Consider the following 16090-nt stretch of genomic DNA (forward strand, 5'->3'; position numbering starts at 1 on the left):
ACTAAAATCGAATATATAGTACTGAAATGATTGTCAATAAATTACTACTTTTATTGCACATGAATATCCGGTTAAGTTTTTGGGGTGTTGGTAGGCACTTCCTGTGCAAACGTGGAAACTGTCAAACTTATAGAGAAACGAATAAGTGAAATGAAAAACAATGTTGTCTGTATTAAAAAAGAATTGGTTCTTGATTGGAATAATTGTAGTGATAAGTTTAGCTAAATTCGCTCCTGAAATTGGATCTAAAGGAGGTTGTCAATTTTTTTTAAGAGTTGTGAATTTTATATGATAATCAGGTCTTTCAAATATTTGAAAGACCTTGCTTCAATTTGCTGCAAGAAGTTTTAGCAATAGTTTTACAATTTATTTTAGGTATTGCAGATAATGTTCACAAAGAAAACATGACGTTTATAATAGGAAATTTCTAAATTAAATTTAGGGCCAATTTGGTAAAGGGCCGAAAAAGGCGAAATGTCCAAGCAGAAATGACTGAAGTTGGTAATTTGGGACACCTTAAAATCTTTTGGCTGAAAATGTCTTGAAATCAATTTATATACAAGTCGTAAGAAACTTTTAAAAGATTTAATATTTTCGCATCAAGCATATTTAAATTCAAAATTTATAACGTATGTTCTTATTTTATAAATATCAACATTTTTAATCCATTGCATACAAGTTTCCTTTCCTTATAGGAGTTTTAATGCCCGAGATAACAGTGAAATATATTGCAGTCTTCATAATTTTCTTCAATAGTGGAATTTCATTGAAAAGTGAGGTAAATAGTGTTCACAATTTTGTAAATTTTAAAGATTGATGATAGTAATATTCTTCAATATTTACATTATCAATGACATAATTTTAAATACCATTTGCAATTCAAAACTATTTAGAAATAAAACTTTAGTTACCTTGAAGTAACAAAAGAAAAATAAAAAAAAAAATAAGAGAAGTTAAAAAATTGTTTTTAAGTGATTAAATAGTTAATTTCAAACAAAAATTATGTGATTTCTCATTAAACTCTATCTTACAGTTATGTTCTAAGCACTTTTACATATTAATTAATAATCTGTTTTCAGGATTTGGGAAGAGCATTATTGCAGGTCAAAGTTCATGTCTTTATTCAAGGCTTTACCTTCATTTTGTTTCCAGTAATAATATTTGCTTTAGTTGGCTTTTTGAGCATTGCAGAATTCAACCAACAAGTTTTAGAAGGGTTTGTATTTTCTTACACATGATTAAAATATGATGGTGAATTTCATCAGATTTTATAACAGGTCCATAGTATTTAACTTAAGACACTTACATGTATTATACCTTAAGCTTAAACATTTAATGTTAGAAAAATTCTTCATGACTAAAATTTTGATTTGCATTAAAATTTTGGATTTATAGGAGAAATGAAGGAGTTTAGGAGAAAAAATTATACATGTACAAATGAACTTGTAGAAAATGATTCAAAGGGCAATGACATGTTATTTTTAATCCCCGCTAGTATTCAGTGTGTTAAATGGTGAAATAGATAAATCAAGGTGACCAGTTTGAATTATTATAACATTTTTGCATTCTTACATCTTTCTAATTGAAATGTTAACTAATTGTTATTTTTTTCTTTTTTTGTAAGATTGAAGATATTGAGTTGTTTACCACCACCCGTGTCTTCAGCAGTTATCCTTACAAAAGCAGTTGGTGGCAATGAGGTGATTATTTATTACTATTTTATAATTGTCATAACATGTATTTTATCATCATCATCTTTATTTGAAGAAAATTTTAGTATAAAGAAATATCAATGACCAATACATGTATACACATTTTTATAAAGTACATGTATATTATTTTCATAAAACATTTCATGCAAAAAACACAAAAAACAATAAAATATGTTTAAATGCAAAAAACACCAGGGGTAAAAAACATGTTATATTTATTTCTATATTCCTTTTGAATTGGATATTGATATTTTTATGAACAATTTTGGGTGAAAACTTTTTACATTTTTCACATATATTTTTTTTCTTTTCATATAAGTAATTTCTGTCAGTATAATATACTTTCTTTGCAAAGATGATTCTTCTAACTTCATTTGACCTGCACACTGGCAAACATTTCCTATCATTTATAGTGAATTGTGTCCAGTTCATTGTATTGGCACTTACATTCTAATATTTAGTCTATGCCAACTCATAAATAAAGCTCTATGATTTCAGGCTGCAGCTATTTTCAACTCAGCATTTGGAAGTTTTCTTGTGAGTATAAAGTAGATTCTTTAATATAACATTATTTTCATATGTAAGAGAGATTGAACATGATGATAACTAGTGTTGCTAATTTTGTTAAACAATAACTGTTTGCCTTGGGGCTATTTTAAATGACCAGACAAATAAGATGATTTTAATCAGTTTTGTTTATCTTTGTTTGCATGCTATTTTCATATATGCATATTCAAATGAAAAGGCTGTAAGAACAAAATGTTTGTTTGTGCTAAAAAGGTGTGCCACATCTCACATGCTAATATAATGGGTCTAAGTTAAGAAAGTGGCTTTATATGTTGACTTGAATTTTAACTACATGTATTGTCACAGATTATTTAAATCAGTTGTGAAGGTTTGAAACACCTAAAATATTGCTGCTTCAATAATGGCCTGTCTTAACCACCAGTGTGTGAACACAATATTCCACGACCAACTCGATGATATATCCCACCAGAATATCACATTCTTTTAATATTCCCAGAACATGTATATTGTTATGCCCCCGCCATGTAATGGCCGGGGCATATAGTGTTACCCTGTTCCGTCCTTCCGTCATTCCGTCATTCCGTCCTTCCGTCATTCCGTCATTCTGTCATTCCGTCATCATCAGTTTCCGTTCATTATCTTAGTAAGGGTTGCACACATTCAACTCAAATTTGACATATGGATATGTCGAGAGAAAATACAGGTCAAGTTCGAATTTGGTCATGGTTCAATGATTTTTGGCAGAGTTATGCCCCTTTTACTTTAAAATAATATGAAATTTTCAGTTTCCGTTCATTATCTCCGCAATGGTACAACACATTCAACTCAAACTTGACATATGGATATGTCATGAGAAAATACAGGTCAAGTTCGAATTTGGTCATGGTTCGATGATTTTTGGCAGAGTTATGCCCCTTTTACTTTGAAAATAATATGAAATTTTCAGTTTCCGTTCATTATCTCCCCAACAGTACAACACATTCAACTCAAATTTGACATATGGATACATCACAGGAATGCGCAAGTCAAGTTCAAAGTTGGTTATGGTTCAATGATTTTTGGCAGAGTTATGCCCCTTTCACTTTGGAAATAATATGAAATTTTCAGTTTCCGGTCATTATCTCCCCAATGGTACAACACTTTTAACTCAAACTTGACATATGGATACATCACAGGAATGCGCAAGTCAAGTTCAAAGTTGGTTATGGTTCAATGATTTTTGGCAGAGTTATGCCCCTTTCACTTTGAAAATAATATGAAATTTTCAGTTTCTGTTTATTATCTCCCCAATGGTACAACACATTCAACTCAAATTTGACATATGGATATATTTTTGGAATGCCCAGGCCAAGTTTGAATTTGGTCATGGTTCAATGATTTTTGGCAGAGTAATGCCCCTTTCACTTTGAAAATAATATGAAATTTACAGTTTCTGTTCATTATCTACCCAACTACTCAAATTTGACATATGGATATGTCAAAGGAATGGGCAGGTCAAGTTGGAATTTGGTCATGGTTCGATGACTTTTTGGCAGAGTTATGTCCCTTTCACTTTGAAAATAATATAGATACATCTTAGGAATAAGCAGTTTAAGTTTGAATTTGGTCGTGGTTCAATGATTTTGGACAAACTTATCTTTCTTGAATGTTGTAAAAATTTTGAACTTTCAGTTTCAGCACTGAAATGTATGTAGCCAATGCCCATTATTTTGGCTACAAATATGAAATATGCTAATTTCAAAAGGTTTAGACTGAATAATTTCAGTGCCTTGAACATTGTATGAAAATGGTTTGTGTTAACATTGAAAAGTTTTAAGGGCTTTGAACTTAAAATGAAAAAAATTATTTGTGCAAACAAATTTGGAACTAAATATTATAACATCTGAAATTTTGGCTGCATGCGGGGGCATCCGTGGCATGATGACACATTTCTAGTTTAATTTTTAATTACAGGGTATAGCAGTCACCCCAACACTTATATTAGCTTTAGTAAGAATGAGATTCTTTTAACCTTAATTTAAGTTCTTTTTTAAAAGGTAATATCAATATTATTAAAGTTATAATTTATAAATGTAACCCATATTGTGAAGTTTTTGTCATGAAAAAAGGAAAATTAGATAAAAAGCAATCCTTAACAACAGCCAAATTATGAATTATTATGGTCATTTGACATTGGGAAATTTCGGACACCATTTTGGGAAAAATTAATAATGTTGTCCCTTAGAAAGTGTAAGACTTATCTAAATAAGGAAATAAATCTTGTCATATTGAAGGATTATACATATTTTAATCAAGTTTTCATGTATCAGAATTTAGATGTGAAAAACATATATAATTCTTTAGAAATCTTACACATACATATTTGTATTAATTAATATTTCAGTTTCAGACATTTCAAACATGTATGTTGTATTTCAGGTAGGATCAAAGGCTGCTGTCCCTGTAGCATCTATATTTTTACAACTTACAGCAACTGTTGTTTTACCATTAATCATTGGCCAATGGATAAGACGATATTTAGCTAACTTTATTAACCTAAAAAGTGTTCCCTGGGGCCAGATAGGAAGGTATGTATATATGTCACTAAATTTGTGCCATACTCTTGTTTTATTTGATTGAATTTAAGCTTTAATTAAAAGACACATTCTCAATGTGATAAAGTTTCTTCTTTTCCCAGTTGTGATCTGATAATTTCAAAATTTTATTATCAATACATGATCTGACAATACAAAATACATTTATTATTTTACAGTACAATGTATATGGTCCAAAAATTCCCAATTTTGTTGCCAAATTATGATCTTGAATATTCCCAATTTTCTTGTCATTTTTTTTTTAATCTGAAAATTCAAAATTATTGTTGTAAATATATAATCTAAAAATTCAAAATTTTCTTGTTTGTAATTTGGCATTGCTATTTTCATTTTAACTCAAATAAAATGAAAAGAAAAGGGCTAATAAAATTCAAAGTTTTTGGCGACCAATTGCTCCACACTCTACTTTTGGGACCTATCATCTATTGGTAGAATATAAGTTACCAGTACTGGTAATTCTGAAAAAAAGGAGAAATTTCATTGGTTATTAATCTGGTCAGATTTTTATCTAAATTTGCTTTTTCCATTTTACCAATGTTTACTTACTTGACCTATATATCAATATGTAATTGTCCGCATGAAAATAGCTGAGTTAAGATGTGTATATGTGCATGCACTGAAAAGATAATGACAAATTATCAAAACTTTTCGGAAAATTTCCAGAAAGAAATGATATTTCTTCTAAAGTCAAATTGATCACATATATTTTCATTACTTATAGCAGTAATGATCAGTTATAATGGTTATTGTTATTAAAGATCCTGTAAGATGTAATTAAGGATGTAACAATACTTATATTAAATTTTATATATGTATATAATTATTCTTCTAAAACAATTCCTAAACACCCAAGAATATGTTAAACATTTACTGCAAATATTCATACGCATTATAAGTAATCTTTAAAATTATATGCATTCATTTCTTATGGAAAAATTGGGCTTAGACTTTATTGAAAATAAATTTCTAATAACCTCCCTTTATTTACATGAAATGTAAATTTGGTAATATCTTTACAAATAATGCTTTTTGGAACTTACAATATTGATAAATCTTCATTTGAGCATCATATAAATGATATAAAACCATAAAAAAATTGAGATACAAGATCTGTGATTTCTCTAATTGTTTCAGTGGGGTTTTACTTCTCATTATCTATGCAACATTCTGTGATACGTTCTCCCAGGAATCGATAGATGTTGATCCATCAAGTTTCTTCATTACTGTAATATTAAGTAAGTATAATGTTAAAGACATTTACAATTTTTAGTTTGACTATTTAAAGAATAAGGGATAGCTATTGTACTCACCCAGGCGTCAACATCAACTTCATTCTTGGTTATGTTTTTTGCATGCAAGTTGGTATCTCTAAAACTACTGAAGGGAATAGCTTGAAACTTCACACACTTATTGAAGAGTATAATAGGAGGTTGTCCATTAGGCTCATAACTCTAACATGGATTTTGACAGAATTATGGCCCTTTTTGATGTTAGAAAATTGAAAATACTGCATTTTCCAGGCAATTATACTATAAGGCACTTGAAAAATCGAGCACACTGTCCTACAGACAGCTCTTGTAAGCTCAGCTATTTATATATAAGAAGAGCTATTGTACTCATATCAGCTTCATACTTAGTTTAGTTTTTGCATGCAATTTGATATCTCCAAAATTCTTACATTATTTATGCTATCAAACACTTAGAGAAGTTGAGCATACTGTCCTACTGACAGATCTTGTTTTGTTATCTATAACATTGTTAGCTTTGTACAATAGACCTGTCTGAATTTGAATTTGGAGCAGACCATCTGTCCATTCTCAATATTAGCATATTAGAATGTGGGCAGCCACCGAAATAACATTATGTCAGACTGAATAAACATGCTGGTGGAGTATGACCTTCTATAACAAGGTAAAATTTACTGCATAGCCAGCCAAGGTACTTCTTTTTATGTCCTTTTCTTTCTGGTTATTAATGTAGACCCACCTACTGTAAAAAATAACCAAGCTTCTTAAAAAACATAATTAATGCCCAGTTGATAAACTTTCATAGATTTAAAATTATTTTTGCTGTGTTTTATTTTCAGTTATCTGCATACAGTGTGTTTACTTACAGTGTGTTTACATTGTCGTGTTTTATTTTCAGTTATCTGCATACAGTTGTGTTTACTATACAGTGTGTTTACATTCAGCAGTAGTAGATTGTTTCATTTTTCACGCAGTGACACTGTTGCTTTAATGTTTTGTTGTACACACAAATCACTTACTTTAGGTAAGTATACAATTATACAGTCTGCATAGTTACATGACAAAATCTGGGGCTAGGTAATTTATTCATATTAGATAAAAATTTGATTGCTGGTCAAGATTTGCTTGTGAATATGTTCAACACAGATTTAAAATAGTCTCTTTATTTTGTTAATTTTTTTTTTTAAACTAAAAAATAAAAACATTGTCAATGTGATTTAACCTGAGACATTTTCTATCTTTTTAAAAATTAGTATCACTCTTCTGGTGAGATGGTGGCATGCTTTTAATAAAATTTATGTCTGAAATGTATTGAGTTAAAAATCAATAAAAAAGAAATGCTTGCACAAAATAACAAATACATGTGCTAATTAAAAAACATATTTATATACTTATGTATATACTTATATAAGTAGCCTAAAATTTGATATTGTTTTTGGAAAGTGTTCAAGCGTTGTTGTTTTTTGTCTTTGCAGGAATTCCAATAATAAAAATCATATTTGCCGACTCAGCAAGTCTGTCATTAATTACCATACCTTTACTAGTGTATCATCCGACACAAATACTCCTAGGTGGACTTCTAGTGCCGTCAGTACGATCATGGATGCTTAGTGGACCAAGATCGGGGTACGTATTCAACTAAATGTACATGATTGATTAGTGGTTTAAAGTGGGATAATAATTATTTAAATGGCTTCTATTTAAATTATTTTATTCCTTTTATGCATTAATCTTAATAACTTAAAATTATTGAATTTTTAGAATTAGGATTTATAGGTCTGCTTTTACAACTGCTACAGGGCAACACCCTTTTTATTGAATTTTTAGAATAAGGTTTTAAAAGCTTGCTTTTACAACTGCTACAGGGCAACACCCTTTTTATTGAATTTTTAGAATAAGGTTTTAAAAGCTTGCTTTTACAACTGCTACAGGGCAACACCCTTTTGGACGCAAAGATTTTGGTTGTTACGGAAAGGTGTTGCTCTAGACAGGTTAAATTCAAAGTTAAATTTTAATTTGGAAAGATTGTTAAGAGATTATTTCTATACAGAGGGTTGCTTTGCAGAGGTTAGTTCCCCTGTAGATGTAATTTCACTTAGACTTTGTTTTGTAGAAAAACAGTAATATATAATTTTGCATTTACTTATCATATGTGATCCAATTTTTTTAACAGTGGGGAAGTGAAGTACATGTATAGGTGTTGGGTAGGATTTTTGAAAAGTAAGGGTGGAATAGGTGTGTCAGTTACATAACTGTACACTGATAATGATGACGTTAGGGTAAATGATTAAAACAAGTTAGACTTAAATCAACTGATGCTGATATTAGAAATGTGAACCAGGAAAACCCATTGTATCATACAAATAATTTTTTGTTTATTTCATAGAACGTAATGGTAAGAATTTAGTAAAGTCTGAAAATAAGTGCTTTATCTTCTTGAATTGGCATTATCTATTAAACAGTTAATATGTCAAGTAGGTTAAAATTTCTACAGCTTTCTTGTTTTCAGATAAGTTAATTGAAAAACATATATTTTTTAGCATGTACAAATTCAGCATACTTTGTCTTTTACTTTAAATAAGCATTTTTGTGACCAAGAGCAAATGCAAAATCTTATCAACTTAGAAATTCCACTTTATTTATGTACAACTATTAGAATAATTGATTCAAAAAGTGACAAAATAAGCCAATATATAAATCTGTTGATGTATATGTCACAGTATAGAAATGGTAACTAGTACTAGGTAAAAAAATATGTAATTGGCCTTAATAGCTAAGCTAAGTTGGTAGAGCAGAGGAATGGTACGCCAAGGGTCATTGGTTCAAGTTTCAAAATCAGGCTTAGGACACACAGTTTTTTCACACAGTAAAATATGGAACTAGAATATTTATAATTATAGTTTAGAAAAAGTGCTAATGTTTATGTACATTATTCTAAATGTTTTCTATCGTAGCAATGTGGACCAGGTTTGAAGGTGCGTGTTAGTGTGTGTGCTCCATATGTGCTAGCATGTTTTGTCATTTACATATTAGCATTTCATTATAGTGTGGAGATCATGTGACCTGAAATGCTTTACTTTTTGATAACATCATAGAATGCAGATCTGAAAATTTCAGTAAAACACATGTTTAGGAAAGTTCATTAAAAACAATTTTTTTTAAGCTGTGGATTAATAATTATTTGCCTTCCCGTGTTTTTCGTTTTTTCAATTTAGAAATTTATTCGGAACATTGAGATAATCTTTGGAAGATGGATGTATATTGCATATAGAGAGATGGCAAAAATAATTAAACTAATTTACTTTGTCACGAATGTAGACTGTATTTACCATGAAATTAAAAATCACTTATTGCGTTACGTCCCTAAAATTTTGATCGGCATTTGTTATGTTTTCTATAAAGTACACCATTTCAGGTTTTTTGATTCTCCACACTGTTTACCCTTGCTGTGATATTTCCCTTGTTTCTTACTTGTTTAATGATTGTAGACAGATTAACCTTTGTGTGTATTCTCATTGCTGTTGTTTAACAAATTTAAAATGACAAGGGGTAGTCAATACATGTAATATTTTGGTATGATGTACGCTTGGAAAATTCTTCACTTCAAAATTATTTTAAATGTACTTGTCTATCCTTCAATCTGAACAAAAATCATTTGAGCCGTGTCACGACAAAACCAACAAAGTGCGTTTGTGACCAGCATGGATCCAGACCAGCCTGCGCATCCGCACAGTCTGATCAGGATCCATGCTGTTCGCTATAAGTTTCTTTACTTGTTATAGGGTCTGTAAGCGAACAGCATGGATTCTGATCAGACTACGCGGATGCACAGGCTGGTCTGGATCCATGCTGGTCGCAAACCCGCTATGTTGGTTTGTCGTGACACGGCTCATATGCTTTCAGTTTGTTGATACAAAATGATATAAGCACCAAAAATTACGTTTTCACTCTAAGTTTGTTTCTATAAATTAAATATTACACAAAGATAGACAAGCATAAAAAAACGTTATTTTATGGTTTGGATCAAAGACAATAAAGTAAAATGATTTATGGTTGTAGGGAAAAAATATTGAAGCTCTGGTGTCAATTGAAAATCCATTCAGTTACAAAATAAAACTTATCAGAATATTACTAGAATTGAAGGGTTATTTTACAAGCGTATAAAACTAAAATATCACTACAGTTGGCAACCCTTAACAGTTAAAATCAAAAAGTAAGAGAATGTGTAATAATTATATGTTTAAACCAACATTTATCCTAAATCCTGTCTGAGATTATGACATACTATTAAGTATTATACTAAAAAATTAAAAAATATACAGTAAACTTCACTTATAACGATATTCTGGGGACTGTTGAATTTATATCATTATATCCAAGGGGCAACCAATTTAAAAACTGTAGTCGGGACCACGACGAAAAATTCAGCAAATAATCAAAATGGGTTTACATTTTGTCCCTTAGTGCAAAAATGGCTGACCTCATATTAACTTTAATAGAAGTTATCCTGCTACTGCACCAAGGTGATGATTTATTTCAAATACTTTTGTATCTACCACTTTGATTACTAAGTATGCCATGCATGGAAAAAAAATATGATAAAATTCAAATATCATATTACATTATTTCTGTTTTTGTCAAAATTGTAAAACAAGAAATTCTGTTTCATGTGTACTTTGATAACAAATACTGCATGAATTTATATAAGGAATGCTCTAAGTTTTGTTAAAGTAATGCATCTATTATGTACTCTTGAATGAAAAATGTAATGTGTATAATTATGTCGCTAGTTATACAAATTTAATTATGAAATAGTTTTTTCCATTATTTAGCATATTACGGTTTCTTTTGAATCAATTTTCTGTCTGCCCTGCCCAGCATGTCTCGAGACAAATATGTCAAATTTTTATGCCACCGCAGCATCTGCGATGCGGTGGCATATAGCGATTCACCTGTGTGTATGTGTGTGTGTGTGTGTGTTTGTTTGTTTGTTTGTGTGTGTGTGTGTTATATAGATTATATAGTGAACTTAAAAAAATCTTCTTGTGAAAAACCACTAGTCCAATTTCAACCAAACTTGGCAGGATTGATCCTTGGGTGAAGGGGTTCAAAAAGTTGTTCAAAGAATTTCATTCCATGCAGAAATCTGGTTGCCATGGCAACCATAAGGAATTATAAGAATAAATTTAAAAAATCTTCTTGTAAAGACCCAAAAGGCCTAGAGCTTAGATATTTTGCATAAGGCATTGTCTGGTAGACCTCTACCAAGATTGTTCAAATTATAGCCCTGGGGTCAAAATCAGCCCCGCCCCGGGGGTCATTGATTTTCACTATATTTATATATAGTTAAAAACTTAAAATACCTTCTTGTAAAGACCGAAAAGGCCTAGAGCTTAGATATTTGCATAAGGCATTGTCTGGTAGACCCCTTACCAAGATTGTTCAAATTATAGCCCTGGGGTCAAAATCGGCCCAGCCCCGGGGTCATTAATTTTCACTATATGTACATATAGTAAAAAACTTAAAATTACCTTCTTGTTAAGCCCAAAAGGCCTAGAGCTTAGATATTTTGCATAAGGCATTGTCTGATTGACCTCTACCCAGATTGTTCAAATTATAAGCCCTGGGGTCAAAATCGGCCCCGCCCGGGGGGTCATTGGTTTTCCTTATATGTATATAGTAAAAACTTATAGTAAAACTTTAAAAAAAAATCTTTTAGCAAATTGACAAATGCTAAAGAGGTTAGATATTTTGCATGAAACATTGTGAAGTGAACTTTCTAGCAAGATTGTTCAAATTATAGCCTGGGGTCAAAATTGCCCGCGCCCCGGGGTCATTGATTTTCAGTATATATATATATAATAAAAAATCTTATTGTCTGAAGGTACAAGCTTGAGCTTTAATATTTGTTAAATGATATCATCTATAGGAACTCTACCAAAGTTGTTCAAATTTTGTGTCAAAATTAGCCCCGCCCCGGGGGCCATAGGTTTTCCTTATATGTATATTGTAAAAAATTTAAAAAATCATCTTCTTTTAAATTTACAAAGACTAGAGTTTAAGTAATTTGCATAAAACATTATGAGTGAACCTCTATAGCAAGATTGTACAAATTATAGCCCTAGGGTCAAAATTGGCCCACCCCCAGGGTCATTGATTTCACTTATGTACATAGAGTAAAAAAATTAAAAAATCCTTCTTGTCTGACGGTACAAGGCTTAGGCTTTGGATATATTGGTATATAATATCATCTATGGGTCCTCTACTAAAGTTTGTTTAATTATGCCCCTAGTGTTAAAATTGCCCTGCCCAGAGGTGATAGTTTTCCTTATATGATTGTATAAGTGAAAACTTGAAAAATCTTCTTCTCTGAATTGAAAAAATCTTTTTCTCTGAATTGACAAAGGCTAGAGGTTAAATATATGGCATGAGAACTTTGCAAAGTGAACCTTTACCAAAATTGTTCAAATTAATAGCCCTGGGGTCAAAATTGGTTCCGCCCAGGGGGTCATTGATTTTTCATTATGTACATATAGTAAAAAAAATAAAAAAATATTTTTGACTGAAGGCACAAGGCATAAGAGCTTGGATGTTTTGCTATATAATATCATCTATAGGTCCTCTACCAAAGTTGTTCAAATTTTTCCCCCCTGGTGTCAAAAATTGGCCCTGCCAGGGGGCAGTGATTCTCATTATGTACACATAGTAAAAACAGAAAATAAAACAAATGTTTTCTGAATGGAGAGAAAGCTACAGCTTAGATATTTGACTTGCCAATTTTGTTTGGTGTGGACCTGTGTCAAGATTGTTTTGGAATTAAACCCTTGGATCCAAAAATTTTGCCTTTGCCCAAAGGGGGACAGTGACCTTACTTTCTTGTCCTTTGATGTACAGCAATGAAATTTTGACCATGTGCACAGTTATAGTTGTAAAATTGAACTTTGATATCAGGTGACCCTAGATTTTGATGAATGTGACCTACTTTCTTGTCCTTTGATGTACAGCTATGAAATTTGCACCATGTGCACAGATTAAGATGTAAAGTGAACTTTGATTTCAGCTGACCTAGATTTTGACAAAAGTGTCTTATTGTGTTTGTCCTTTTGATGTAGTCATGAATTTAGGCTGTGTGAAATATGACCTTCACCACCAAATTCACTAGTCTCGAGTGCATTTGATATATTCCTACTCTTGATCTTTATTGAGTTAAAACAACAGATTTAACCACAAATCTGATAATAAGAATAAGATAGGTCAGGGATCTATGCATTATGACAATCTTCAAAATTGTATAGAAACAAAAAAAATCTGTTCCTACACTACTATTTAGTGTTGTATTAATGCGGTGGCATAGCATTTTTCTCAAATGCAATCTTGTTTTAGTTAATTCAGAATTTATTTCTAAGTTTTTAGTTCAGATGTTTTAAAGAAGCTGTAAGCTTAAAGACACATCCTGAAACCAACTTTACTATTAAATCAATGAGCTTAAAGATGCTCAAGGACACAGGGGCTTGCCTTTGAAAGGATTTGATCCCATGCAGTCTGCAATCCTAAGATTACTAGCCAGAAGGGCCACCATTAAAAATTATTGAAATTCTTTAGTGTTGTCTTTTTCCATACACCATGGTAAAGTTACAAAGTACATATTGAATATATTTTATGTATGTGTTTCTTCAACTTTGGTAGATTCTTTGGCTAATTTTTATATTTAAATACCTAATTAATAGAGATACTCTGGAATTATATAAATGGTTGTTTGTAATATACGGTAACCCTCACTTAGCTGGGTAAGTTACATGTATATACAAACAACCGTTTTAGATAGGACAGTTTAACCTGTCAAATTTGTTTATTACTTATATTATGAATTATCATAAAGTCAATTGTAAAACAATGTTCTAGAGGCATGCTGTTTTTAAAAAATTATTATTGTTAATTCATTATTTGTTTGGATAGAAAAATTAATATATATATATTATGTTTATCTGTCAGTGAAGAAAATTTGGAAGGTAAAGAAATATGAAAAAGAAATGGGTGAAAATGTTTTAACATGTCTTCCAAAATAAAAACTTGTACCAAATGTGGACAGGATATCTAAACCCCCCACAAACTATAACAACATACAGGGGAAGATACTGCAATTTGTGGGTTTTGTCATTCGTAAGAAAGCATGGGATATACCTTAATTAACATAAAATGTCTTAGAAATGTTACTATGAAAAATTTGCCAGTACATTATGTTGTGGGCCTTTCTTAATAACACTAAAGTTTATATGTGGGTTGTATTTCGAGATCTACTTTTGCAAAAGATCTATGTGTTTTGGATTTTCAGTAATATGAAAATGCAGTCAATATAAGCAAGTCCTCCAGAAAAGTATTTGTCTTTTTATATTTTTGAGGAAAGTCCAAGAAACAATCATACAAAAAGATACCACAATTCGAGAAGCTTCTCCTGGTTCGTTAGCGTGCTAAGTGTTTGTTTAAGCACTCATACACAGGACCTCGATTTAAAGTCTCATCTGAAAAACTGATTTGTTATTTCAGTTGGCCAGCCCGGGAATCGAACCCACAATGTCGAGATTACAAATCTTGTGCTCTAACCGATTTGAGCTATGCGGACTGGTTCTTGTCACCAGTATAGAGCCAGGCCAGCCTAAATATCTGTGCAGTCTGACCAGCAGGCAGACTAGCTCCAAACAGTTCCAAAATTTAAATCTAGTCCTTTAAAAAAAAAGAAATTAGACAGTTTCCTTTTAATTCAAAGGTTGAAGATACTTCTTTCTGCAATAGTGAAAATTTTATTACGTTATGATGTAGCCTTAATAAATATGCAAAAATTGCAATGGTAAAAATGGGTTTATTATTGACCAATAAGTCACAATTTGAATTTTATAAAAAAAAAAATTGCAGTATCACATCTTATTTTTTCGTGTCCTTTTTCAATTTCAGTTATTAGGCTAAGGTCATTTAGGGTGATGAAGGTTGACTATACTTTTGTTTAGTTTGCCAGCATTCTGATAAATAAAATATCGTGATACACTAGCTGTCATTTAGTTTGAAATGCCCTCTTACATCTTATACTCGTTTATTTTGAAATATTATTGATTTAAGATATATAATTCCATCTTCTCTTTTTCTCCTTACCTTTCTTGTAATTTTCTTTCCTTTTTGGAACTTATCTGACCTTTTCCCTACATTCTCCAACTTGTGCATAACTTGTGTCTAACTTATTCTCCTTGACCTAACATTGTAAACATTTCTTTCTTTCTCTTCAATCCTCTTGGATATCATAATTACCAGCTCTGAAAAATAAAATTATATTTTTGATTTGAATAACTGTACAATAAAATATAGAGTTGTTTTGACTGGTTTTCTTTTTTTTAACTAAGTTGATGCCAGTCTTCTTTTTAAAAATAGAAAGCCAAGTTTTATTGTCACGACCGATCTGTAGATTACTACATGTATTAGAATTTAAAAAGATTCTATTTTTCATTCATTTGCATGAAATTGTTAACAATTATATTCACCATTTAGAGTATTTTCAGATTTATAACTTTATTTATTCATTAAATAATAACTGCAATTTATTTTTTATGATTATTGTTCTTAATACTGATAACAGCATGTGTTTCAGCTGAAAGAAAAAATAAAATAAATAAGAAACTTGGAAATCAGGTTTATTTTGTCCTTTGTGTCATATATAAAACTTTGGTTCTATTTTTTCAGACGGGGATTATTTAGCTACTCAGTCTGATAGTGATGGTGTAGCAGTCTAGGAAAACAGTGGAAGGGAAGAGCGTACCACTATGAAGTTTGCAAGATTAGTGAGAGGGGGTTTTAAATGCAATGCTGACATGATATTTTACATAACTGCACAGTGGGTCACATTGATGGGCCATTGCCATTATTATAGAACCAGGTCAGCTTACACTTCTGTGCTGTCTGGCCAGGCTCCATGCTGCTGGTTCCTTATTTTTGCTTTAAATTTTATGATATTAACATCCCTAAA

At 31.0% G+C, this 16090-nt stretch overlaps 1 protein-coding gene across 3 annotated transcripts; it reads left to right on the forward strand.

Moving 5' to 3' along the window:
- The first annotated feature begins 29 nt into the window (after positions 1 to 29).
- LOC132742093 (sodium/bile acid cotransporter 7-like) lies at positions 30 to 16090 on the forward strand. 3 transcript variants are annotated; one of them, XM_060730389.1, is made up of 12 exons: positions 30 to 254; positions 696 to 778; positions 1080 to 1216; positions 1625 to 1700; positions 2211 to 2249; positions 4194 to 4229; positions 4659 to 4807; positions 5969 to 6069; positions 6980 to 7105; positions 7557 to 7707; positions 14074 to 14090; positions 15808 to 16090. In XM_060730389.1, exons 1-12 carry the CDS (start codon positions 161 to 163, stop codon positions 15855 to 15857), a joined length of 1059 nt encoding a protein of 352 aa, XP_060586372.1. In that variant the 5' UTR covers positions 30 to 160; the 3' UTR covers positions 15858 to 16090. The 3 variants fall into 3 exon arrangements, with proteins under 3 accessions (XP_060586372.1, XP_060586373.1, XP_060586376.1); XM_060730393.1 differs by lacking the exon at positions 14074 to 14090 and adding an exon at positions 9036 to 9056 and having other exon boundaries at positions 54 to 254; XM_060730390.1 differs by lacking the exon at positions 14074 to 14090 and having other exon boundaries at positions 53 to 254.

Source organism: Ruditapes philippinarum, unplaced genomic scaffold (assembly GCF_026571515.1).
Source record: "Ruditapes philippinarum isolate M1 unplaced genomic scaffold, ASM2657151v2 ctg2680_1_1_1_1, whole genome shotgun sequence".
Classification (NCBI taxonomy): domain Eukaryota; kingdom Metazoa; phylum Mollusca; class Bivalvia; order Venerida; family Veneridae; genus Ruditapes; species Ruditapes philippinarum.